Genomic DNA, 27,003 nt, shown 5'->3' on the forward strand with positions numbered 1-27,003 from the left:
ATTTCACCTCACCTACAGACCATGCCAAATTCACACTTCATTATAGAGGCACAGGAGGCATAGGCCTGTGGGGAAATAACTCACAGTGTTCACAGCTTCACAGAAAAGTGTGATTGATAACATTTTAACGTTTTTAGACATTTTGATTTTTCTGTATGTTAGAGCTAATAGACTAAAACATATTCCTTTACGCTCTTGCTACTGCTGGGACGAGTCCATATTTATTACCCGGGCGCCCACCCTGCTATTACCTGACCCTACTGGGTACCCGATCATGGCGATGTAAGTCTCAAGAGTTGGGGAAAAAAATGTCCAATTGGGAATAGTTTGACCGTAGCCCTGGCAAAATGTATTTATAAACACTTTAAAAGCGTTCTGGTCATGCATACACTGATGTTGACGGAAGTTTTATTTTTTTTCAAACATATAAAGGTCAGAAGGAATTGGTGCATAGTCAGAAAGAAATGCAGCATTAGTGACTTGTAGTAAACCTTAATTCTAGATATTTTTTTTCATAAAACAATATATCATGTGACTAACCACAGGTCCAGGTAATCCTGTGGGTACCAAGGTCCTGCTGAGTACCCACCCGACCCGAGTACCCTAGTTACCCGTCCCAGCCCTAGTACTTGCCTTCATATCTAATGTGCAGCGAAGTTTCACTGATGATGTCATACAATGTTTTAATGCAGTGATGTCATAGCTTTTAGAACATTGCAGTGCTAGGCTCATTCGCATTTGCCGTAAGCAAAACGGAAATTTCTTCCCTTTTTGTTTAGTATTTGACTCATTATTCTGAACTATTTGAAGTTTAGTCTATGATTCTTGCCTTCGTATTGTGTCAAATATGTCACTGAAAGACTCGCGATACAAAACAATTCAGGATGTACAGTGAACATAGTGTCTTACCAGCAGACATCTTTATTGGAAAGACTGAGATAGTCCTTCAGTGTTTGTTGGCAATACAATTTAGCATTATAGCAATAATTAACATATTGGCACGTGTTTGAGTTCCTGTCTTGGGCCTATGTTTTTAGTCTGAATGTATTTCACAAATAGTTCACATACAGTTTGGGGATATATGTAGAAGCTAAATCTTTAGCAGAAGCTAAATCTTTAGCTAGCAAGCTAAAAGTGTTAGTTGTTTTGACATGTGCCACATCAGACCTACACTCCTAGTGGAAAACAGCCCATGCCTGGCATTATTCATACAGCCAATAAGCTATCCTGTACAGCATAATGAGTGAAGTGTACATACTTCTAGAGGCAGAGCCAGAAAGGTTCACCGTGGGCCTGCTGGATGGCCCGTTCAAGGTGGGCGTGCCCTTCCAGATACCGCTGGAGTTCCAGGACAAATACAACCACCCAGCCAAGCCTCCCTCCAAACTCAAGCCGGACTTCACTGCTGCGTAAGTCTGTTAAATACAAGGTGTATGTATGTTATTTTATGAACAGCGAACACTAAGGATTGAATCATGGAGGACAGTATCCATGAACTGTGAATCAAGATACACCTGCATTGAACAACATGCACACACTCCTGTGTGTTGACAAACAAATATTGGTACATTAAAACTGCAAGTACAAGAATATGTCTAAAACCTCTCATGAAAATAGTCCATTCTTCAATGTTACGAATTGGCAATGCTTTTGTGGTCAAATATAAATCTTATGCTTTTAGATAAAACTTGGCTTAAAGTAGATTTCAAATTGTGCTGACATCACCATGATGTATACAGTAGATGTTGATTGGTAGTCTTAAGACTTACAGTAGATTTCAAATTGTGCTGACATCACCATGATGTATACAGTAGATGTTGATTGGTAGTGTAAGACACATATGACCTAAGCTCTAATAATATCTACAGGTCCTGTGAAATGTTTTTGTATGTAAGCAGTATGTTTTGTATACCAGTCAGTAGACTGCATCAGTATTTCAGTGGAGAATTGGTCCCAAAAAATCTATGCTTGTTGTAAGATGACAAAGTTAATTGGAAGTTCGACTCTAACGTGGGGCGTTGCTCATAATATCAATCACTGTTTTGTGTGGTCGATACTCCATTGTTAACATTGTTATCATTGTTATACTGCTGGAATGTTACTACATGTCGTTCTGGAGAGCGGAAGGTCCGGGGTTTGATCCCCGATCGCGTCATACCAAAAGACGTTAAAAGATGGTACTTGTTGTTACCCTGTCTGGCGCTCGGCATTAAGGGGCTAAAACAAGGACTGGTCGGCTCGGAGTCAGTATACTGTGTCTGAGTGGGGTATTCATGTTAAACTGCGGCATGGTATCTCAGTGAGCTAGCACTATAAATCGGCATCTGTCCGGACTAGTACAAACAGCCACACAAACACACACACGTACATGCACGACGCTATATAAGTGCAATAATCTTGGACGCGACGTTAAACCCCATTTCACCTCACCTACTACATGTCATTAAGCTACAAACAAACAGTGACTGTTGTCATGCTGCTGTTGTTTACAGGGGACTGGAGTTGTCCTACAGTGATGCTCACATCAAGGGGAACAGCATCATCATCCGGGGAGTGGAAGCAAGGGGCACCGTCACAACCAGTGCCGGCAAGGTGAGGAGGGATACAGACACCAACAATATACACTTCTCACCTTGAAGCAGGCATACGGCCATGAGGGGCTGGCCTCCATGTGCTGATAACCTTAGGCTTGATATTATCAGTGCCGTGTATGAACTTGAAACATTGTCTCTGTGTATTCAGGGTGATCATAAATTGCTAGATTGATATGTACTAGTCAATATTTAATAGGGGTATTCTCAGTGTCCAGGGTGGGGGAAATCATTCTGTTGTTTGGAGATGTTGTTGTATGAATAGGATGTGATTTAGTTCCATGCCCAAATCACATCCTATTTGTTGGTCCTCACCAACAGGGGGCACGGGTGGCCCAGTCGTCTAAGGCGCCGCAATTCGCTGTGCAGAGTTGCGTTCCTTGGACACGCCAGAAACCTATGTTTGTGGGTTCGAATCCCGGTTCGCCCACATTATGTTTCTAGGTTTGACAACACCATACCCGTGCTCGTGGGTTTCACCGAAGTGTTAAACGTCTAAGACCTGCATCACTTTGGGCTTTCCTCCCACATGAAGCTGACACGCCGCGATATAACTGGAATAATGTTAAAAGCGGCGTTAAACCCAACTCACTCACTCACTCACTCACTCACTCCTACACCAACATCCCGTCAGATTTATCCCCCATCTGTACACTCAGAATATCCCTATCAAATGTTGTGTTGTATACTTCATGGTAAGATTTGCTTGGATCACGCCGGCTATGACCCCTCATGGAGCCTTGCCTGGTCCTCCTTCAACAATTAATGTCTTGGGAAGGATACTTTGTGCTAGGTATCAAGTGTAACCAACTGATCTCTTGAAATAATTGAACAATTTTTTATGTATTGGAGAAAACACGCTCACAAGGTTTTGGTAGACAGAGCATGCCCTGGGGAAAGGGAAACACCAAGGGGGCGAAGCCCCCGCGGTTTTTCCGGACCCCCAGGGCATGCTCTGTAAAACCGAGGGAAAGTGTTTTTCCATGCTTATAAACCGAAAAAAGAAACTTAAAACAACATTTATCAACATTTTTATGTTTCGAACACGTACGTAAAATATCTGTTGCTGGCGTACGGATCTTGAAAAGGACATTCTAAAAACCAGTGAGGCTTATCAATACCTCTGTAGCCTCGTGGTACACTCACTGGGCTACAGATATGAAGGTTGCGAGTTCGATCCTCGGGAATATAAAGAAAACATTTGTCATTTGATTTTACATTTCATTACATGTTACAATCTGAACGGAAGTTATATTAATAAAATACCCAGGACATTATATAAAATCCCTGGGATATTATATAAAATACCAGGGACATTACAACGTCCCTGTTTATGAGATTTAACCCGACTGGAAAGTAAAACCTACCAATAGTTCTCTTTCTGATTAAATCCTCCTTGGGGCACTTATTGCATTTTCCTTGCTCAAGAAAATCTACATGACATAGTTGTAACCATTTTCCTTAATAAAAAATGTTACCACACAAAAAACTTCGTTTTTGTATGATATACGACCACCCTTACGGGGCCTCACCACCAACGGCGCCTCACGCCAGGGGGAGCAACTCTCACCCAAATCACTTTCCTTATGTCATCTGTAAGAGACAGACGTGTTGATTTTTCACACAAGACAAAATAAGAGAAATCTATCGTTCGAAAGAACCATGGCTGACCAAACTGTATGTATGGTACATTTCTTTCATTGCAAAGGCGTAATACCTCGCATTGTGAAGTTATAGAGTTGTAATTATACGCCACGTGCACGGTACCTTTGAATTCAAATGGCCGTAATGGCGTCCATATTGTAGTTCCACGGGCTGATACATGTAACACCAAGGCCATTAAGAAACGGCTTGGGGTTTTGTTATATCACACAGCATTGGTCTACAATTTTTTCCTTTACAAAACCCAAGGTGGTGTGTTAATTCATAAACTACACTTACCTTTTTTACGGGTTTTACACCTTAGCGCGTAACACGCCACTTTGGTGTTATAATTATACTACGACATTGGCTATTAGTTTCGCGTTACAAATCGCATTCTACATTATGCCTTTGCTTCTAGTTTCACAATTTATGCACGTATCTTTCCGATCTTTATATCGCACTGATACACGTTAATACCCTTCCCGCCCACCTCAGAAATTACGGTCTTGTTTACAAGACCTTCAAACTGTGTACGGGTTGTTCTAAGACAGGCACGAACGCTGCCTAATATGTCTGGCGGAGGACATTGCCTTTACCCCCCGGGGCCCCAAAAAGAGACAAGTTGACTTGTTCCACTTTAAAGAGGTCTATTAAAGGCGGGGGTAGATATCAGATCTACTAAGACATCCCCCCCCTTCCCATCTAAAAAGGGTAAAACAGCTGCCGAGATTGTCTCCCCCGCTCCCTCTCCGGGGGCCGGGGGAGAAGGCTCGAGGGTCCCCGTAGTAAGCACTGCACCCTCTCCTGCACTCTTTGGCAGACTTTTCTGCGTTACTTAAGTTGCCGATGGCATCGATGATGGAGGAGGTGAAGTCTCGGCTCCGGCAGGAGCTACGGGCTGAGCCTTCCCCGTTGTTGGCGGCAGACGCGGCTTCGAGATCTGTGTTATGCCCGGCGTCGGCCGAGGCAGACCACTTGGTCTCGGGGACGATTCGAGACCGGGCTTCGGCTCCGGCTCGAGGTCGCTCCCCAGCGGAGGGGTGGCGGGTGCCGGCCCGTGCACTACCTACGCACAATTTTCCCTAGCGGAGCCAGACGCCTCTCCCGAGGCCGAGGCTTCCACTAGTGGATACCTAGCCCAGAGCCAGGGGGGTTCCCTTGGTCTCGGGGACGATCCGAGACTGAGCTTCGGCTCCGGTTCGTGGTCGCTCAACAGCGTAGTGGTGGCGGGCGCCGGCCCGTGCACTACCGACGCACAATTTTCCCTAGCGGAGCCAGACGCCTCTTCCGAGGCCGAGGCTTCCACTAGTGGATACCTAGCCCGGAGCCAGGTTGGTTCCCTTTGTCTCGGGGACGATCCGAGACCGAGCTCTGGCTCTGGCTCGAGGTCGCTCCCCAGCGGAGGGGTGGCAGGAGGGGTGGCAGGCGCCGGCCCGTGCACTACCGACGCACAATTTTCCCTAGCGGAGCCAGACGCCTCTTCCGAGGTCAAGGCTTCCACTAGTGGATACCTAGCCCAGTGCCAGGTAGGTTCCCTTGAACCTCCGGCACCTCGGCACCGGAACTTGGCCTCGGGCCGGGTGCAGAGGCACGTGCGGGACAGGATTGTCCAGGTACTGCCTCAGGTGGCTGCGCCCATGCCAGAGTCGGAGACACCCAACTTGACTAAGGTCAAGCAGGGCCGGCGGTTGCCCCCCTTTCCCGCGTGCGGTGCGGAGTTGAAGGCTGCTTACATATGCTTCGAGGAGCAATATCATAATGCATGCCAACAGCTCCGTGTGTCCGTACACTCCGCGTATCTGTCGACTGTACAGAGGGAGTTAGCGGGAGAGGGGCCGGCCGACTCTTCGGAGTTGGCCGCGCAACTAACGGAAGTTCTGTTATCTTGCGCGGGACGCTATTCGTAGCTGTGCCTCGCAGATGATGTGCGCTGTTATGGGCATGCGCAGGCGGTGGATGTTGGTATCTAAATACTCGACTTGCACACGCCAAGACCTACTTGCTTTGCCGTATAAGAGGGTGCCACCCTCTTCCCTGGGGCTCAGCAGGTGGTCCGAGGGGCCGCTCAATTGTATACTTCCATCAAAGACTCATAAGGCCTTGTTGGAGGTACCAAGCGTTAAAACCGCGTAAGCGGGCCTCTCCACTTGTCCCCTCCTACGCTAACGCACGGGTCAGACGTCCACACCTGCTTGGAAGCCGCCGCTTCCTTCAGGTATAAGGGCGCCGGGAGGAGCAAGAGAGGCACGGGCCGGGGCAAGGCAGCTGGTCGAGACCAACAGCTTATTCGCGGGGCTGGGAACGATGGGTTCCCATTAGCGCCCGAAGAGCCCCGGGTGAACCCACAGTCGCAAGTTATCGAACTGCCGACAGCCGGGGTCCACTGCCTCCAGCCGGATGTCCCCGTAGGCGGCCGACTGGCTCTATTCCTGAAGGAATCGGAGAAAGTTACATCACAATCCCCGGACCCCGTCCATTTTAAGGGATGGCCATTTGCCTCGGTGGAAACATCATCCGCCCCTCCCCTTCTCCGGGATAAAGCACACTCCGGTGCCTGCTACCCGAGAGAAGGCGGAATTCCTCCGTGCCGAGGTCGACGCACTTCTTATGAAAGCTGCGATCGAACCGGGTCCCGAGGGACAGGAAAGCGAGGGCTTCTACTCGACTTGTTTCCTAGTCACCAAACAGTGATCTCACCTGTCGAGACAGGAGAATGGCTAACGTCAATAGACTTAAATACGCCTATCTCCTCATACCAATACACCCCGAGCTCAAGAAATACCTGAGGTTTTCTTTCGACGGGAGGTGTTATCAGTTCAGGGTTCTACCATTCGGGATCTCCACGGCCCCGAGGGTGTTCACCAAGCTGATGTTGATTCCCGCCCAAGTGGCCAGGTCAAAAGGTCGGTTCTGCCATCCGTACCTCGACGACTGGTTACTAAGAGCTCTATCGCAATCCCTGAGTCAGATAGCTACACAACAAGTGATAGATATTCTGATCACTCTAGGGTGGATGGTCAATCTCAAGAAGTCAGATCTGAGCCCCACTCAGAATCTAGTCTTCCTAGTGGCTAATATCAACACGGTGAGAGGACGTGTATCTCTGTCACAAGATATCAAGTCCCTTAAGCGCACGTCACACTGCTCGTACATAGCTCCAGTTACTGGACAACATGGCGGCGACAGTGGATTTGGTCTGGCGGGGTGCTTGAGAATGAGTCCCATTCAACAAGCACTCTGTCGACTTTGGGCTAACTCGGAAGATCTCGAGACTGTGCTCGAGACTCCGTAGTGGCTCATTACACACCTCCAGTGGTGGACCGAGGTCGGGAATCTGTCCCGGGGGCTCCCCCTCGACACTCCCGTTCCGTCTCTCACAGTTCAAACAGACGCGTCACTCTCCGGCTGGGGAGGCGTTCTGAATGATCACACTGCCTCGGGACTATGGTCCCAGCAGGAGATCAAACTGCATATCAATGTGCTAGAACTGAGAGCGGTCAGGTTGGTGTTCCAACGCTTCCCGGGTCTGCTTCGTGGCCAAGTGGTTCGTCTAGAGATGGACAACCAAACGGCGATGACTTACATCCGGAAGCAGGGGGGAACGGCGTCTCCGTCGCTTCGACGAAAGACGTGGCAGTTCCTACTATAGTGCGACTCTCACGATATCAGGGTGCTACCTGTTTATCTCCCGGGGGTGGACAACGTCCGTACGGACGCTCTGTCTCGCCGGATCCTCGCTCCTCACGAGTGGAGGCTCGACCCGGGGATATTCGGGATTTTCTCCCTGTTATACAGGCCATTACAGGTGGATCTGTTTGCGTCTGTGATGAATCACCAGACACCAACGTTCTGCTCCCGAGTCCACGACCCGAGGTCGGTGGCACCGGACGCCTTGCAGCTAGATTGGACGGACAGAATTCTGTGGGCATTCCCCCCAGTACCTCTGATTTCCAAGGTCCTGTCTCAGCTAAGCACTCAGCCTGCGCGACTAATTGTGCTCCTGGCACCTCTTTAGTCGGCGCAGAGTGGGTTTCAAGTAATACTCAGGTGTCTGGCTCAGCCTCCTGTTATATTACCTTTATGACCGGACCTCCTATCCCAGAACGGGGCCCTCCACCCGAATCCCAGGATTCAAGGGGTGGCTTGGCCACTGTCAGGAATCGCCTCCAGAAGAGCGGTATTCCTGCACGAGTTGCAGACACAATACTGGCTTCGCGGAGGGATTCGACAAACGTTCAGTACGATAGATAGGCCTGCTATGCTCCCTGGTGTGTCGATAGAGGGATTGCAGATCTTTTTTTCTGCAGATCTCATATCCGTGCTTGAGTTTCTTCAGTCGCGACTAGATGACGGCCTGGCCGCATCAACAGTCCGGGGGTACTCTACAGCTATTGCAGCTTTTCACGTCACTGTCGACGGGGCACTTCTGGGTGCACACCCATTAGTGCAGCGCTTTTTAGCAGGTGTGGACAGGATCCGACCGCCAGTCCGGCGGATCAGTCCCCCTTGGGACTTGTCAATCATTCTCGATTGGCTGTCCGGTCCTTCCTTTCGGGATCCGTCGTCTCTCTCTCTTCAGCTGTTGAGCTGGGAGACGGCGTTCCTTGTGGTGGTAACGTCCGGCAGACGGGTAGGCGACATTCGTGTTATGTCAGCCGATCCCGAAATAACTGTCTTCCATGCGGTCGATAAATATCACCGGGACAGAGTCAGTTTTCGACTACCGGACTCTTACCGTCAAAGGGTCGCACACGCTTCTACGTGAACGGCTCCTATTGAGCTACCTGCTCTTTCACAGCCTTCCTCGTCGGGGACCACTGCAAGACATGCTCATGTCTTGGATGTCCGCACGACTCTCAAGGCCTATATCAGCAGAAATATTGGTGTCCGTAAGGATAACCAACTATTTTGCTGTTACGGCGGTAGGAAGGTTGGCTCACCTGCGAGTAAACAACCTATCTCGAGGTGGATAGTTTCAACCATTTGTACAGCGTATACGCTTACAGGCAGGGACCCCCCCTACCAGGTTGAAGGCTCATTAGGTTAGAGCAGTGGCTGCATCAAAAGCGTACGCCGCGGCTCTGCACATTGAGCAGATCTGCTCCGCGGCTATTTGGAGCCAGCCGAGCACGATTCATCAAACCTTACCAACTCGACAAACACTCAAGCGAGCGTACTCGGTTTGGTCAGTCAGTTCTCCGAACGGGGCAAAGTTATAATCTCTAGCCGATTGAGCATTCGAGATTTTAGACAGTCCTCCGGTTATACTGCTCAGTAATGGTCCGGATTTTATCATTTGCGGTCGATAAATATCAGTCCTTACTACTCGATAATACTCGTATTTTGCGCACGCGCTCCTTCGATCTTCGGGTACCCTCTGGCCTAGCTCAGCGCTGGTTATGGTCTCTCGTGATCTACGCCCCTATATCATTTGTTCAAAAAAAGTGTGGGGGTGGGAGGTGTTTCGAGTTCTCAACTTATGACAAGCCGCAAAAACAGGCTTTATCATAATATATGGTCGACCACGCCCTGTCTCTAGCCCCCGCCTTTCGACGGTGGTGCCTCACGATAAGGTTGGTTCCATTTATTGAACTCAATATTTTATTCTGTTGAATAATCAAATACGATGTATTTATTTACGCCTGTTGCTGACGGATGCCACTTCCTAGATTATCTTTGGGAGTCTGTCCTGATGCAATAAGTGCCCCAAGGAGGATTTAATCAGAAAGAGAATTTTACAAACCTGTAGAGGTTATGAATTCTCTGATGAAATCCTCCTTGGGGCACGGCCACCCACCTCCCCACATTCCGTCAGCATTTGACATATGGAAAGTGATTTGGTGAGAGTTGCTCCCCCTGGCGTGAGGCGCCGTTGGTGGTGAGGCCCCGTAAGGGTGGTCGTATATCATACAAAAGCGAAGTTTTTTGTGTGGTAACATTTTTTATTAAGGAAAATGGTTACAACTATGTCATGTAGATTTTCTTGAGCAAGGAAAATGCAATAAGTGCCCCAAGGAGGATTTCATCAGAGAATTCATAACCTCTACAGGTTTGTAAAAGTTTTAATGCCTATAGAAAGAAGTCTCTTACTTAATAGCGATCCAAATGAATAGGTTAATAAGCTCTCATTATGGAGTAGTCTTTTCTTTGAGCAGATAATTCAGATCCACTTGCCCGATTATTAGTAAACTGAAAGGATGCTTACACAACTGGACTGAATGAAGGTGTGGAAGTTGTGTTGAGGTATTCCTATTTGGGTTGTACTGGCCAGACTACTGATGTATGGCGATTGTTGCTGTCTGTGTTCCAGAACTTTAATCTAACTGTGAAGATCCCAGGGCTGGAGGAAGATTCACAATCTTTGAAGATACGGCTGTTACCAGGTACTGTTTCCCCACAATCTCTAGCTGCTACGTAGCCAACTGTCTCATATCCTTGTGGTCGAGTGGATACACTACCCTGAGAGGTGAAGGGGTGTGGTTCGTTCATGTCATACCAAAAGACATTATGAAATGGTTCTTGTTTCCCTGCCTGGCGCTCGGCATTAACAGGCTAAAACTGGTCAGCTCGGAGTCAGTATACTGTGTCTGAGTTGGGTATTCATGTTAAACTGCGGCATGGTATCTCAGTGAGCTAGCACTATAAATCTGGCATTAGTCTGGACTGGTACAGCAGCCACACAAACATACACACGTGCATGCACGTCGCTATATAAGTACAATCATTTTGGAAGCGACGTTAAATCCCATTTCCCCTCATCTCTCACACATGTGCTTGCACATCATTATATAAGTGGAATAATCTTGAATAAGATGTTGAACCCCATTTCCTGGGACCTCACCTCTTTCTATCCTCATACCTGACATCACAGAGTAGGACACATGGATGTTAGCCTTGTTCATTGAGATGGGGGTGCCCCAGGTGGCACAGGTGTCTGAGCTGCATCAACTTCCGGTCTCAACTGACCCCTAAAAACTTTAAGCCAAATTTTATTGCAAGAATTTCAGCTGCAGAAATATATCTCATACCTATTTCAATCTACTCAAGTTATTTGGTTAGCTAAATCTGTTAACATGAATGAAATGGTCGGCCACAAGTCATTAGAATTCCCAAATTTGAATTATAAATTTACCAGTTCATGCAATAACTAGTTGTGTTGCTTTGCAGAGGTAACCTGTATTTTACTTATAACACAATCAATGAAGAGTAAGAGGTTTTAATGTTAGGTTAATAATATTGTATTGAATCAATCCCATAATACAATGTTAAAATATCTCTGTATTTAAGAAAATAAGAACTTCTAAGACATCCCAGTTTGAATAACAATGATTTTATTCCTCAAATTGGCCGCCAGGGGCACTAAGTTATGATTTCTAGCGATGTCCCTGTACACTGTACAAGTTGAGTCAGGGGCTGTACCTCCATGTTGGGCAATGTTCCAGGTCCTGCCAACGCACTGGTCGTCACTCCGGAGGATATGCAGGAGATCGAGAACGGCAGCCCTGTGTCCTTCAATGTGGTCGTCCAAGACGTAGCCAATAATGTCACATCTGAAGGGAAGCAGATTATAACATGCAAGGTAAGAAAGACATTCGTAGTTTCTATAGTACACTGGTTTGTCTGGTACAGTGTGGATATACTTCTTGGATTGTGACAGCCTCAACCATTAATGTAGGGCTGGTATTGTTGAGTACTGTAAATTCCTTCAATACCCTGTCCCTGATCTGCCCCCATATGCTGTATGATACTATTCTGGGGTAGAGCAGCTTCCAACACAAACAGTCCAAGCTTAGGATTTCGGTGGTTCAATGTGTGACCTGGCTGAGTCATTGTACGATGACAGCATTTTATCACTCTATCCGATGCCGATTCCAGAGCATAAGAGGTCCCAAGTACCCTTTCTTTCAGAGAGAGCTGATAAAAATTAACTTGACCAGGGGTCCGTTCCTCAGAACTACCGTGGCACTAAGGTGATCACTCCCATACTTTAGCATAGAATTGCAACTGTTGTTGCGCTAGGATCGCCTCGAACAGGGCTCAGGCTGACTGTCTTCTGTTGTTCTCAGGCTGCGTGGAACGTTGCTCATCTCTGAGTTACTGTTGACAGTTTTCCGGTGCATCTGGCCTTCCGACGTACATAGCTGACTGCAGCAACAGCAGCAGCTGCACCCTGACTGGCGACGCCCTCACGCTGAAGAAGCTTGTCAAGGAGCAGGTCATCACAGCCAAAATAGACATTCAGGTGAGGCAGACATGCTAAGTAGGAATGTAATGATCTCTTTCGGCTTCGCTTATGAATATTTGTTTGCCCTGGACTCTTACTAAAGTCATATGTGTATTTTCTAGGGCATGAAGAATGTTCAGTCAGTCGAGAAGAAAATCCTTGTGAAGCCAAGTTTTCGTGTGACCAGCTTTAACTTGACCTATGGTTCTGAGGCTAACAACAAAGTTACCAGGGTCAGCATACCTAGCTCAGGGGAGATAACTGGTATTGCTGGGCAGCCTATCAAAGATATCTGTGAGTGAGGGGGTATACATGGGTGCTCTGGGTGTTGATCTTCTCTTGATTCTGAGTACATTCTACAACTTCATGTGTTATGCGTGACAGATAAACAGAGCACCCACTAAGAGACCGGACCACCTCTGTGGTCTAGTGGTAGAGTATCCGCCCGGCCGCGTCATACTAAAAGACGTTAAAAGATGGTACTTGTTGTTACCCTGTCTGGCGCTAGGCATTAAGGGGCTAAAACATGGACTTGTCGGCTCGGAGTCAGTATACTGCGTCTGAGTGGGATATTCATGTTAAACTGCGGCATGGTATCTCAGTGAGCTAGCACTATAAATCGGCATCAGTCCGGACTAGTACAAGCAGCCACACAAACACACACACATGCATGCACGTCGCTATACAAGTGCAATAATCTTGGACGCGATGTTAAACCACATTTCACCTAACCTCACCCACAAAGAGACTGGTCATTTATTACTGGGAGGTGATGGGTCAGAGTTTTTTTGTGTACTAATGTACAGAAAATAATGACCCTCCTCTAATGCTTGTCATGTTTTTCATTAACCTCTCCATGTCCTTTGGACATCCTTTTCATGATGTTATATTTTTTGTTGTCCCTCCTTCCTTCACTTTTTCAGCCTTCATGATAAAATTTTTTCATGATAAATTAAACTCCTTGATTGTTTTGCTTAATAATGTATTTATGTGTGATTATTTACACATTTATTGACACCCACACTCATTTATTGACATTTATTGGTATCAAATTTTATTGATTAATGGCATTTACAATTGTTCATTGCACAGAGAGTAGCATGCATCGATTATAATTACTAACTGTCAGATGACTGGCATGAACCACTGTATCCTGGTTAGCGATCTCCTCCCTGACTGAGAGTGTTCACCCTGTGTTTGCCAGGTTTCAAGCTGTTCGATGAGGGAGGACGTGAAACTACACTCGATGAACAGCTGGCAAGTAAGGTCAAGGTCAGTAGTTGTTGGCCTGAAATAGACCAGCTTTTAGATCTGATGATGTTCTGTCTGAAATCTGCATCGGCTCCAGTGTGTGAGTGGTAGGATCTGCTGTTTACTCTAAGTAAATACACTAACTTAACTATAATATGGAAGACATATATATTGGGATTTACATCAAGTTTTCTTTCTCATCTTTTCATTCCTCATAATTGGATTTGTTATCAGTTCCAAATATCAGGATACATTTGTGGGTTCCCTTAATTGTTTCATATGTATTAACAATTTCATTAATTCACTTGATGAGAAACTGGTCAGGGCTACTGATAATACGAGTGTGTTGTGTGTCAAGTCAACTGATTATAAGTGTGATGTGATGTCAAGTCAACTGATTATAAGTGTGATGTGATGTCAAGTCAACTGATTATAAGTGTGATGTGATGTCAGGTCAACTGATTATAAGTGTGATGTGATGTCAAGTCAACTGATTATAAGTGTGATGAGATGTCAAGTCAACTGATTATAAGTGTGATGTGATGTCAAGTCAACTGATTATAAGTGTGATGTGATGTCAAGTCAACTGATTATAAGTGTGATGTGATGTCAAGTCAACTGATTATAAGTGTGATGTGATGTCAAGTCAACTGATTATAAGTGTGATGTGATGTCAAGTCAACTGATTATAAGTGTGATGTGATGTCAAGTCAACTGATTATAAGTGTGATGTGATGTCAAGTCAACTGATTATAAGTGTGATGTGATGTCAGGTCAACTGATTATAAGTGTGATGTCAAGTCAACTGATTATAAGTGTGATGTGATGTCAAGTCAACTGATTATAAGTGTGATGTGATGTCAAGTCAACTGATTATAAGTGTGATGTGATGTCAAGTCAACTGATTATAAGTGTGATGTGATATCAAGTCAACTGATTATAAGAGTGTGTTGTGTGTCAAGTCTGATTATAAGTGTGATGTGATGTCAAGTCAACTGATTGTATGAGGTTGTCCTGTCTCTTAGAGCAACAGATTGTAAGTGTGTGTTGTGTATCAGGTCAACTGGGTGCCAAAGGTGTCAAGAGAGGTGATTCTCCAGGGAAAGCTGCCAGACATCAAGATCCCCAACTCTGTCAGCGAGTCCAAGTACTGTCACGTCAACCTGCTCCAGGGGCCGGGGGTAGAGTTCACCTTCACCGTCAGGTCAGTTGTATTCAGTGTTAGGACCTGGCCTAGACTGGGCGTCCACCACTCTTTTGATTTGTCTTAAGAGGCAACTTAACCACATATGGTTGACTGGGTCTCATTGTACCTTGTTTTATGGAATGCTGCTCATAATATATGCTACTTACATTTCCAGCAAAACCATGAAGCTGTTATATTGCTGACTGTGGTTCAGGTATGTGTGTCAGGGTAACACCGGATCTCTAGACATGTTGTTGTTGTAGGTGTGTCTCCTCTCACAGCTCAAGTGTGTGTGTCAGGGTAACACCGGCCTCTCTAGACATGTTGATGTTGTAGGTGTGTCTCCACTCACAGCTCAAGTGTGTGTGTGTCAGGGTAACACCGGCCTCTCTAGACATGTTAATGTTGTAAGTGTGTCTCCGCTCACAGCTCAAGTGTGTGTGTGTCAGGGTAACACCGGCCTCTATAGACATGTTGATGTTGTAGGTGTGTCTCCACTCACAGCTCAAGTGTGTGTGTCAGGGTAACACCGGCCCCTATAGACATGTTGATGTTGTAGGTGTGTCCCCGGTCCCCCCTCACAGCTCAAGTGTGTGTGTCAGGGTACCAAGGCTCTCCAGGTTGGCCAAGAGCTGGACCAACCCATCCTGGTCACTATCAAGGACAAGCATGGAAACAGCATCAATGATGTGAGTATTGAGATTGGCTCATGCTGGTATATGTGGACTCTATACTCATGTACTTTGGGTTCTGTTGAAAGTCAGGAGTTGGCTGTAAAATAGGAAAATGTACACATTAGCAAAATTTAATGTTTTATGTTGCTTTACTCATTCTGTGATGCTTTTGAGAAGTATGTAACTCAACAGTCCTCATTTACTTGAAGATTTAAAATGTACTGATGTTTAGTGAGGCTGATGATGCACAGGGGTATTGATACTGTTATTATGGCTGAAGACATGGAACTTATGGATAACTACTTCTGTGTTGTTCGTAACAACGTTTCAGGGGTACTTCTTGCCCATTCATCAGATGAATACTGAGTAGGTGTAGTGAGTTAATATATATACATGCTGATTGTTGATCGGTATTGTCCTGACTTTCCTGTTGCCAGTTATTGCAATGATGATTCAGATATTGCAATATGTACATAGAGGTTATCACGCGAGTGTGTTTGGGGATGGTAAATATCCTGCATTTGGAATAAACATTGTATTTAGCAAGCCTTGGCAAGCTAAATACATAGTGTTAATTCCTAATACAGGATATTCACCATCCCCAAACACACAAGCGTGATAACCTCTTTATCATATAATGGCATTCTTTAATTCTGTGCTTGAAAATAGCTTTCCCTCTCTCACAAACATTACCGAAATATTGCGAGTATTCCTGGAATGTGCGCATTAATATTTATTATGTCACAGGGTAAGTGATGTGTCAGTCGGACTGTCACAGTAGCCAATATAGGTCCAACTAAAATCTGTTTCTTACACAGTGGCGAAGCAACATATACGCAAAACAACAATTGTTTTTACTTGCCTTTCGCGGCAATCCATCGGTCTGTCCGCTAGAGTAACTGCCCTTTGTCAAAGGGAAGCTACTCTAACCGTAGTCTATGAGACATCACGGCCACGTTCAGACGTTGTTGACAGTTGGTCTGTCCTGTCATAACGTTAAGTACAGTCAGATGTACACAGAGCGACAAAACGAAACAAGGTAACAATTCAAACATATTTCGGCCAAATCCAACTATTTTAATTTGTGGAAAAGGTTTCAAGCCGCAGAGGTCTACAAGCACAGATATGGCTACTGATCCCGCTTTATATCTCCAAGTGTCCAAAAGCTATAAAATGCCTTGGCTACATCACAGTAAGACACTGATTTTCAGTATATTAGACTGTTCTTTTGATAATGATAGCAATTATCCCCTTAGTTTATCCAGATTCCCCATGGTTAATTCTGACTCGATTGTCGAATGACAAGGGCGACGCCATGTTTGTTTGTAAACACTGAAAGTAGTCCCTACCTGACCTTTGATATTTGCATGTCTATCCGCATATGACTCCAACGGATATCGTTTTTATCTGTTGGCTTTATCCTGCCGAGAAACCTACCCATTATATGATGATACAATATATTAGATGAGTTTTTTTCATCTATCGTTTGTGAAGCCCATTTCTGGTGTCCCCCGCCGTGATATTGCTCGAATATTGCTAAAAGCGGCGTAAAACCATACTCACTCACTCACTCACTCATCTATTGTTTGTTATGAACCTATCAACTTCATAGTAGTCTGCCATTTTGTTGGATGTTGCTATGGTCACAATAGATGTGTAATAGATGCATAATATATGGGAATCTGGTCACAAAAAATATCCCTTTTTCGGTTGCTAATTTCTAAATTTCTTAAATTTTAAATTTTTTCCTATCTCACACTATGCATTTCTTCCTTTCTGTTTTGATCTTGGTTTGGAAACGTCCTACAACAGAGATTCCAGCTTCTAAACCATTTCATCCAAACATCCCTTGCATCAACGAAGTCACCACCCAAAGAAACGGGTCATGCACATCAATCCTGTGCGACCTGATCTAAGAGGTTTGATTACCTGACACCCTATGCCACATCATTGACTTTCTTATTCCTACATTCTGGACTAGCTGCGAATAGCTGGAATATTGCTGATGCGGCTTAAAACATGTACTCACTCACTCCAACATTCTGGCAGTATCCCATTGGCAGGAGATCTCCGAGCGTCGCACCTCATAATCCAGTCGGACAATTTCTCAGTCATCTGGTATGTCAACAAGATGCGCTCCATCTAGTCATCACACCTCTTCTAAGGCGTTTTACGATCACAAATGGAAAGCCTTTGAGGGATATTGTTGTGGCTGTGACATCACTTCTGTAATCACTGCTTATCCACAACAGGTTGCCGAATATTTCCAGCATCTCTGGTCTACCATGACTGGCATGAAGATTTCCAAGGTTGCAGAACTCCAAGCTCTCATCTGCTCTTACAAGCTTGCTGACCAATCGTCCCGGTTTTGCCCACCTACTTGGGACCTGAATGTCATCCTGTGTCACCTGACTAGAAAGATCTGGAGCATGTCCCCCGGAAGATGTTCTTCCTCCTGGCTCTAGCAACAGCTGCTAGAGTCAGTGAGATTCATGCTCTTGACGTCAGTAAAGTCAGGTTTGAGAGGCACAATCAGGGCAAGGTTCATTTGGGTCTGCTGGGGCTTCATTTGTGAAGAATCAACTTCCGGGTCAACCAGACAGGCTGTTCATCCCATCCATCTTAAATTTGGGGGAACATGAAGACATCTCCTTCCGTCAGAGTGCGACGTATGTACTTCAAGGCTTTGGCGACGTGCTGACGTTCACGGAAGGGACTCTTCATCATGTTATCCACAGTGGCCAACTCAGAAGTCTCTCATCCTAGGGTTTTCTTCTGGTTACGCTCGACAATCCTGTGAGCTTACACCTGTGCCGGCTTGCCTACCCCTACAACATCTAATCCCCATGAGACGAGAGCTGTTGCCTCAATGATGGTACTGCACAGTAACTGCACTGGTTGCCATCATGGAGGGCTGCTTTTGGCATAGTCTGACATAGTCTTCGCTTCCCATTACCTATTGGACATATCAAGGCCTCCACTAATTTGGTCCGTTGGTGTTTGCACAACAGTTAACGACAGCTCATCGACACAGATAGAAGATACACATACCTGCTGCCACAGACTCATACTTCGTATCCTGTACATACTGAATATATGTTGGAACCCCATTCCTTTGTTTATTATTGGTACCACTAGGGTTCCCAGACTGAGTACCAATTGGAGGGTGACACCACTCGTCTGTAGAGGCTTCGGTCTTCAAGGGAGTTGCAACAAGCCCCGGTGTTTCGGAGGTGTCCCAAACCTTAACCTGCTCAGCTGTGCCTTAAGCATGTGATGTCTTAGTACTGGTTTGATCAAATGGTGGTATGCTGGTAATTGCACACGTCTAATGGTGATATGTTTACACAAGGTAGGATTAATGTACAAAGATAACAATATGATGAGGAAGCCAACAGGATTAACAGGAGAGAAGAAGGTCAAGTGCAGTGTGAAAGGATGGGTGTGTACATTATTCCTACTTTGTTCAAATATGCATACTCAGTATTCTCCTGATGATAGACGATGGTAAATAAGTTGTTATCCACAAGTTTCATGTCTTCAGCCATTATAACAGTAGACCAGTGAAGACCCGGGGTGGAATAGGTCTTCAGCAACCCATGCTTGCCGTAACAGGTGAACTATTGGGATCCAGTGGTCAGGCTCGCTGATTTGGTTGATGCATATCATCGTATCCCAATTGTGTGGATTGATACATAACTGGATTGTCTGGTCAAGACTTGCTTATTTACAGACTGCCATCATATAGCTGGAATATTGCTGAGTATGGCATTAAACAACAAACAAACAAACAAACAAACAAACATTGTAACAGTTCCCGTTTTAATAGATGAAGAGGAAAGAAGTAACCGTGAAACGTCATAACAAACAATACAGAATTTGTCATCCATTGTTTCGTGACTTTATGTTCTTCCAACTTCTATATATCTATTAAAGTCTTTATTATGATGCCTTTCAATGAAGCTGTGGTAAATTATGATGCAATATTTCAGCTGCCGCCATCAACAGCTCGTGAGATCAAGGTTTCTGGGGCGTTATTGAACTCTGACAGCATCCGGGTGTCATCACAGCAGGTTTGTGTATTTAACGATGAACTATCATGTATTGGTACCTGTGACCATACACTTGGAGCATCCATTATCAACTGATTATGTACAGCAGGAACTATCTTGTGGAACCTTTTTCCTTCGAATATCTCAGTATCTCTAATTTAGCATCATCAACGACTGTCTATTTCATCCAGTCATAGTCACAGTGACTTTCACAATCACTGAAGTGGGTAACTTAAGCCTTCCTTTCCACCCGTGAAGATCCGGGGTAGAATAGGTCTTCAGCCACCCATGCTTGCCATAAAAGGCTACTATGCTTGTCGTAAGAGGAGAATAACAGGATCGGGTGATCAGGCTTGCTGACTTGTTTGAAGCATGTCATGGTATCACAATTGCGTAGATTTATGCTCATGATGTCAATCTCTGGATTGTCTGGTCCAGACTTACTTATTTACAGATTGCCATCATTTAACTGGAATATTGTGTGAGAGCTGTGTTAAACAAACAAAACAAATTGTTATCACTTTTACGAAGTCTTTATATTTTCTTAATAGAGAATAGAGAATAATTAATAAAATGCACAATTAAGCAGAGGATTGTCATCTCAACGTAACATCATTAGTGTTATAGACAAGACTGATATATGTGTTTTTTTGTGCTATATAGTTTTAGCAATTGTACCATGTCAAGTTTACTGTTTCTGTGTTCCAGAAAAACTTTGTAGTTCATGGAGTGAAGTTTGACAAGGCTGGGGTGGGAACACAGGAGCTGGAGGTCACCTGGAATGGCCTCAAAGACTATGTGCGTCTCGAGGTCGCTGCAGGACCCCCTGCCCAGCTGGAGCTGATTGGCTGGACACTGGAGCAGGTCAGTGTCGCCCCAACATCCTGTGTGCTTGTCAGCATCTTTTCTTAGCCAGATTAGGCTTCTGGGACACTCTTGCTTGCTGTAACGGAGCACTTCAAAGGTTTTGAGACATCACCCCTCACGCACTTAAACAATTTTGACTTCCCCTTAGAGATAATTTTACTCCTTTGCATATAATGTAATAAAATGTAGTACAACATTGACACATATAAAATCTTTTTTCAGATTCATTGTTTCCTCCATTTGATGAAATGTCTGTTGTATTGCAGGCTGTGGCTGTGTACAATGACAGCAAGCTGCCCCATTCACTCAAAGTACAGCTTTTGGATGAGGCAGGGAATCCATCAAAAACTGCAGATATAAAAATACAGATCGCCAAGGATCCCAAGATAAAGGTGAGGAGGCTTACCATGCTGACGGCAGCTGCTGACGGATGTCACTATGAGGCATTGAGAAGCTGCAGGATCAGTGGATTGGTCATAGAGATAGTAGTATCTGCACCTAAACATCACATTAACAGCCTTCAATGTTACTGTGAGAGTGGTCCCAATCTGTATTATCATGGTACCATATGTGTAACCACACTTTCTATATATTTTCATTAATAACGCAAACATTTTGAAGTTTGGGTATTTTCCACTAAACAAAGTATTTGCGTGTTTTTTACCCTTGCTAGTGTACAATTAATTTTGTGCATATTTCTGAACAAATGATTCATTTTATGAAGTTTCCTCTTCATCTTTGAAATCAAACAGATGCTCCAATAGGTAATCATTGTGCAGTAGAACATTATTTTATCCTGATGTTACACCACACGTGTTGTGTTCCTCCAGCTGATACCAGCACCGCAGCCTCTGAAGACAAATGCTCAGGGTATTACTGATTTTGGGCTGCTCACAGTCAGTGCCACAAGGTAAGAAGTGAGATGGGTCATCACCAGTAGCCATTCTGGGTAACGAAAAGTATGATATCCACATATCCCCTCCGGCAGTTGTCATTTCAAAACTCTTAGTAATAGAAAGAGAAATGGCCAATTGTCTGTCATAGGAACATGTCCAATAGCTTTCCTAACAATTTTAAAAAAGCTTTTTTGTAACTTTGAGATCTGACACTTCCAGTGCTGCAACAATATAAGTTGCAGCAAGGTCACGGGGGATACATGGGGTTTTATGCGTCCAGCATTAGGTTTCAAACCACTCGCCTCCAGCTCATGGTATAAAACCTAACATGGGACGCATAAAACCCCCTGTATCCCTCGTGATCCTGCTGCAATGAATTTATCTTACCGGCATGTTTTAAAGTGACATTGTAAAAGAATTAACACAAATTCAAAAATTGATAGAATACAGCTGTTTGATAGTGCGGAGGTTTGAAAGTGAGTAGGTTAACTTGTTCTATGTCATGTGACTTCCATTGACTCAGGGGGAAAAGCGTGTGGATTTTAGTTTGAAGTGTGGTATAAGGGATTTATTCTGCCTCTCAGAAATTCACATGCAGACTGTATTGCTCATGGCGGGGTTTATGAAATTTGTTTCCCCGCTGAGAAATGTATTCCCGGTACACAGTATTTTATCAAGATCACATGGACCAATCAGATCTCATCATTCTGACATGGAGATATGATAATGAGTTGTATTTGCCCTTCTCACATTTGTATTTTGGGAATTGTCTATGAATTTGTAAGCTAGAAGGTACTGAGTTCTGTCTGTTCAATGTGGGTTTGAATGTCCTGCATGTAAAACTAACCCAGTACTCAGTCACTCATGTTGGTACTAGTTTATTATTTTGTGGTGTGCAGCAATTGTTCATGGAGACAAAAAATATTGGTGCTGAATTTGTATAATTTTAGAGGTGTGTATGACATTCAACCGAAAGCATTCTACAACAAGTCTGTGATATCAGGACCAAAAATAAAGCTGAACGTGCAGTCCGATCCCACGCGGCCTGTGGAGCTGCAGGTGGACTATAGCAAGAATGCAGCCTTCGTAGCAGGCGACATCTTCCCAGAGTTCTCAGTGAAGGTCATGGCCGAAGATGACAGTGTAATGGCGACTGCCAACCCAACACATCTCAGCATGAAGTTGTGGAAGTGTGACTCTGCCAATCAGAATATGCCCCCCTCAAGGGTGAGATTTATTGTGTGGTAACACTTTCTATGTTTTTCCTTATTTCAGAATCAACCAACTTGAGCCAAGAGCACATGTACAGAAAATAACATGAAATCTTAGATGGACAAGAAAAATAAATATGTAATAATAATAATAATAATAAATAATCATAAATAATCATAAATTCATTTGTATTGCGCAGCATTCACTGTGCATAAGTGCTCTGTGCGCTTTAAAAAATCTAAGGAAAAGTATCTGTTTCAGAAATTTACTATAATATATTGTGTCTCTTGGTAGGGCTGGGATGAATCCAAATTTACTACCCGGGCACCCGACCCTACCTGGATATCTTCTGTAGCTTCAAGAGTTGTGTACAAAATGTCAGATTAGGAACAGGGGGCACGGGTGTCCCAGTCGTCTAAGGCGCAGTGATTCGCTGGGCAGAGTTGCATCCTTTGGGCACGCCAGAAACCTATGATTACGGGTTTGAATCCTGGTTCGCCCCGGTTATGTTTCTAGGTTTGTCAGCACTGTACCCTTTCTCGTGGGTTTCACCGAAGTGGTAAACATCTGAGACTTGCATCACTTTGGGCTTTCCTCCCACATTAAGCTGACACGCCATGATATAACTGGAATACTGTTAAAAGCGGCGTTAAACCCAACTCACTCACTCACTCACTACTAAACCAGGAAACTGACAATCTGGACTCGCTCACTCACTCACTCACTCACTCACTCACTCACTCACTCACTCACTCACTCACTCCACAAGCTTCTCACACGGTAACCACTTCTCTGTTTCCTAGTAATAAGGTTAGTTCTGTTCCAACTGAAAATGTTATGACTTTGATGTAGTGTATTACGTGAACCTCCAAAACACTGTTGCATCTTGTAAACGGCAAATTTACAAATTTGAATATCTCTATGACACTGATGATTATATATGGGAATCTCAACCCAGAAATATATGTGGAAGCCAGTTTTGGATGATGATTGTGTTAGCACTACACAAAGCAACTCTTTCAGACTGCAACGTCCATGAGCCCTGACACCCCACTGAAGTCAGACAAGGGAGTGTTTCATTTTAGGTAAGTTTAGAGAAAACTTGTAAGTTTTCACATAGCTACAACACATGATGCCATACTCACAACTTACAATAACATCAATTCCATTCACATTTGAGCACATAAACAACTTCATGGAATGAGAGTTTTCACCCTTGCATCCTCACAGTGTGACGTCTGTTTTCTGGTAGTAACAACTCCATTATGTAGGGATATGTTATAGAACAGCATTTGTTGAATCACTTGGAACCAAAGTTGTTGACCAGTTGGAGTTCACGCTAATCTGCTCCCCTGAGACTACTTTCAAGTAAAAATCCAATCATGGTAGCCCTTTTTGACTAGTTGCATTTGAGAGCTATAATTCTGAACCAGTTCTCAATGCTTCAGTTTTACTACAACTTGGAACTGAAAGGAACTGACAGAATACGTAAACAGAAACCATTTTTGGGAGGTCTCATTCAAACAGGACTAGCTGCAAACTCTGAGGACTAGTGACATAAGGTTTACACTAGTCATCTTGAATAGTCTTAAAAATCAAAGTTCTAAGGCTGCACTTGCTACACATCTTTGTATGCTCAGCTAGTAGGGACATACAATCAGCTAGTAGTGACATACAGTCAGCTAGTAGTCACATACAGTCAGCTAGTAGTGACATACAGTCAGCTAGTAGTGACATACAGTCAGCTAGTAGTGACATACAGTCAGCTCGTAGTGACATACAGTCAGCTCGTAGTGACATACAGTCAGCTCGTAGTGACATACAGTCAGCTCGTAGTGACATACAGTCAGCTCGTAGTGACATACAGTCAGCTCGTAGTGACATACAGTCAGCTAGTAGTGACATAGTCAGCTCGTAGTGACATACAGTCAGCTCGTAGTGACATACAGTCAGCTCGTAGTGACATACAGTCAGCTCGTAGTGACATACAGTCAGCTCGTAGTGACATACAGTCAGCTAGTAGTGACATACAGTCAGCTAGTAGTGACATACAGTCAGCTCGTAGTGACATACAGTCAGCTCGTAGTGACATACAGTCAGCTAGTAGTGACATACAGTCAGCTAGTAGTGACATACAGTCAGCTCTTAGTGACATACAGTCAGCTAGTAGTGACATACAGTCAGCTAGTAGTGACATACAGTCAGCTCGTAGTGACATACAGTCAGCTCGTATTGACATACAGTCAGCTCGTAGTGACATACAGTCAGCTAGTAGTGACATACAGTCAGCTCGTAGTGACATACAGTCAGCTCGTAGTGACATACAGTCAGCTCGTAGTGACATACAGTCAGCTCGTAGTGACATACAGTCAGCTCGTAGTGACATACAGTCAGCTAGTAGTGACATAGTCAGCTCGTAGTGACATGCAGTCAGCTCGTAGTGACATACAGTCAGCTCGTAGTGACATACAGTCAGCTCGTAGTGACATACAGTCAGCTCGTAGTGACATACAGTCAGCTCGTAGTGACATACAGTCAGCTAGTAGTGACATACAGTCAGCTAGTAGTGACATACAGTCAGCTCGTAGTGACATACAGTCAGCTCGTAGTGACATACAGTCAGCTAGTAGTGACATACAGTCAGCTAGTAGTGACATACAGTCAGCTCTTAGTGACATACAGTCAGCTAGTAGTGACATACAGTCAGCTAGTAGTGACATACAGTCAGCTCGTAGTGACATACAGTCAGCTCGTATTGACATACAGTCAGCTCGTAGTGACATACAGTCAGCTAGTAGTGACATACAGTCAGCTAGTAGTGACATACAGTCAGCTCGTAGTGACATACAGTCAGCTAGTAGTGACATACAGTCAGCTCGTAGAGACATACAGTCAGCTAGTAGTGACATATAGTAGTAATTTTCAGATATTCCTCTGGATTAATGAATGTTGATTACGTATAGGTGAATGTCTGAAATCTCGCTACAAGTTTCACGTGCGAAAATATTCACGAGATTTCATACCTTCCCCTACTTACAACAAAGTTGGATCAAGTTAATGTCCCAAACTAATCTTCAAGGAATATTCTCTATACTATGCTACACCATGGGAGGGTGACCGCTCTTGTTTAACTATGAGAGGGGAACCTTTTAATGAAGACTATGGGGCGATTTCGTACCCATATTCAAACTATTGGAGTGTTAGCAAAATGAATGCGTCTGTCACGTAAGATTGTTTTAACTGGAAGCTAACACTGATCTTTGACATGACTTGTTTATCCCTGACAGGAAGAGGAGCGTCCCGGAACAGGCTGGGGCCTATAATGTGATGTTTGTGTTCTTTGATGGGAAGCATGAGCTGTACAGCACAGTGGTAGGTCAGGGCCCACAGCTTCACAATAATTAGCCTCAATAAGGGACCACAAAGTAGACACAATTTATGGATAATAACTTCTTTAATACTGTCAAGACGACGTTTTGGTATAGATTAAGGAATTTAGATTTTTATCCAAAATAGCACTTTTTAACTGGTCCCTAAGCATGTCCAGCTTACTTTCTGATCACGTCTGTGTCAGCATCTAGCAGTTGAATCAGTAGTGGGCTAAGTCACGTCTTCTTTCATATTTGCCTTCAGTAAGAAAATATCTCAAACAGACAATTTTCAGAGTTATCCTTTTTTCTGCTATTAAACCTAATGCAACCCTATTGTTGAGATTCCAGGGTGCACTTGCACAAAGTGAAATTTGCACTAAGATGATTGTGACTCCCATATTTGAACATAGACTTATGATGGTCAGAGCTGAGATTGCTTTGTGCAAGTGGGCCCAGGGAAGAGCAGGTCCCCAGTATCTGATGCATGTCAAAAAGTCTGTCTGAACAGAAGACAGGGGATTACCATGTATGACCAGGCCGATTATGTGTCATTGTTCCCTGAGAGCAGGGATTGTGTCTCATGTTATCAATCACTGGTTTGCCAAATCCATAGTCAGGTATTTACTTGTGATATTGTTGGAGTATTTCTGACTGTGGTGTAAATAAATTACTCACTAACTTGTGTTGCAAATTGCCACCTCTCTGTTATCTCCCTTATACCAGCTATTTAGGGATTACATTATCAGCGTTTGAAATTAGGGGGTTCTGTTGTCCTTTGGGTTTCCTGTTGTAGTATTTGAAACTGGGGACTCCCTCAATTTAAAAAGTGTAGAATTAGGGTTATGACAAAGTCCCCATGATTTCAAGACCCGATTTTCAAACACCCGTGAAGATCCAGGGTAGAATAGGTCTTCAGCAACTATGCTTATCGTAAAAGGTGACTAACGGGATCGGGTGGTCTTGCTTGATGACTTGGTTGATGATGCATGTCATTGTATCCCAATTGCATGGATTGATGCTCATGATGTCAATCAC

At 44.4% G+C, this 27,003-nt stretch overlaps 1 protein-coding gene across 2 annotated transcripts in view; it reads left to right on the forward strand.

Moving 5' to 3' along the window:
- The window catches only part of LOC139465581 (structural maintenance of chromosomes flexible hinge domain-containing protein 1-like), a 76,295-nt gene that overhangs the window by 20,957 nt on the left and 28,335 nt on the right, over nt 1–27,003 (forward strand). For both annotated transcript variants that reach the window (XM_071247320.1, XM_071247404.1), the window contains exons 21-36: nt 1,265–1,409; nt 2,493–2,592; nt 10,546–10,618; nt 11,678–11,814; nt 12,343–12,477; nt 12,582–12,753; nt 13,664–13,731; nt 14,769–14,914; nt 15,456–15,585; nt 19,563–19,643; nt 20,331–20,486; nt 20,756–20,881; nt 21,320–21,399; nt 22,336–22,612; nt 23,621–23,682; nt 25,885–25,969. In XM_071247320.1, coding sequence (XP_071103421.1) covers nt 1,265–1,409; nt 2,493–2,592; nt 10,546–10,618; nt 11,678–11,814; nt 12,343–12,477; nt 12,582–12,753; nt 13,664–13,731; nt 14,769–14,914; nt 15,456–15,585; nt 19,563–19,643; nt 20,331–20,486; nt 20,756–20,881; nt 21,320–21,399; nt 22,336–22,612; nt 23,621–23,682; nt 25,885–25,969 — 1,973 coding nt within the window. The remainder of the gene's footprint in view (nt 1–1,264; nt 1,410–2,492; nt 2,593–10,545; nt 10,619–11,677; nt 11,815–12,342; nt 12,478–12,581; nt 12,754–13,663; nt 13,732–14,768; nt 14,915–15,455; nt 15,586–19,562; nt 19,644–20,330; nt 20,487–20,755; nt 20,882–21,319; nt 21,400–22,335; nt 22,613–23,620; nt 23,683–25,884; nt 25,970–27,003) is intronic.

The sequence above is a fragment of the Haliotis cracherodii genome, unplaced genomic scaffold (assembly GCF_022045235.1).
Source record: "Haliotis cracherodii isolate W230 unplaced genomic scaffold, xgHalCrac1.p SCAF_1, whole genome shotgun sequence".
In the NCBI taxonomy this organism is placed as follows: Eukaryota; Metazoa; Mollusca; class Gastropoda; order Lepetellida; family Haliotidae; genus Haliotis; species Haliotis cracherodii.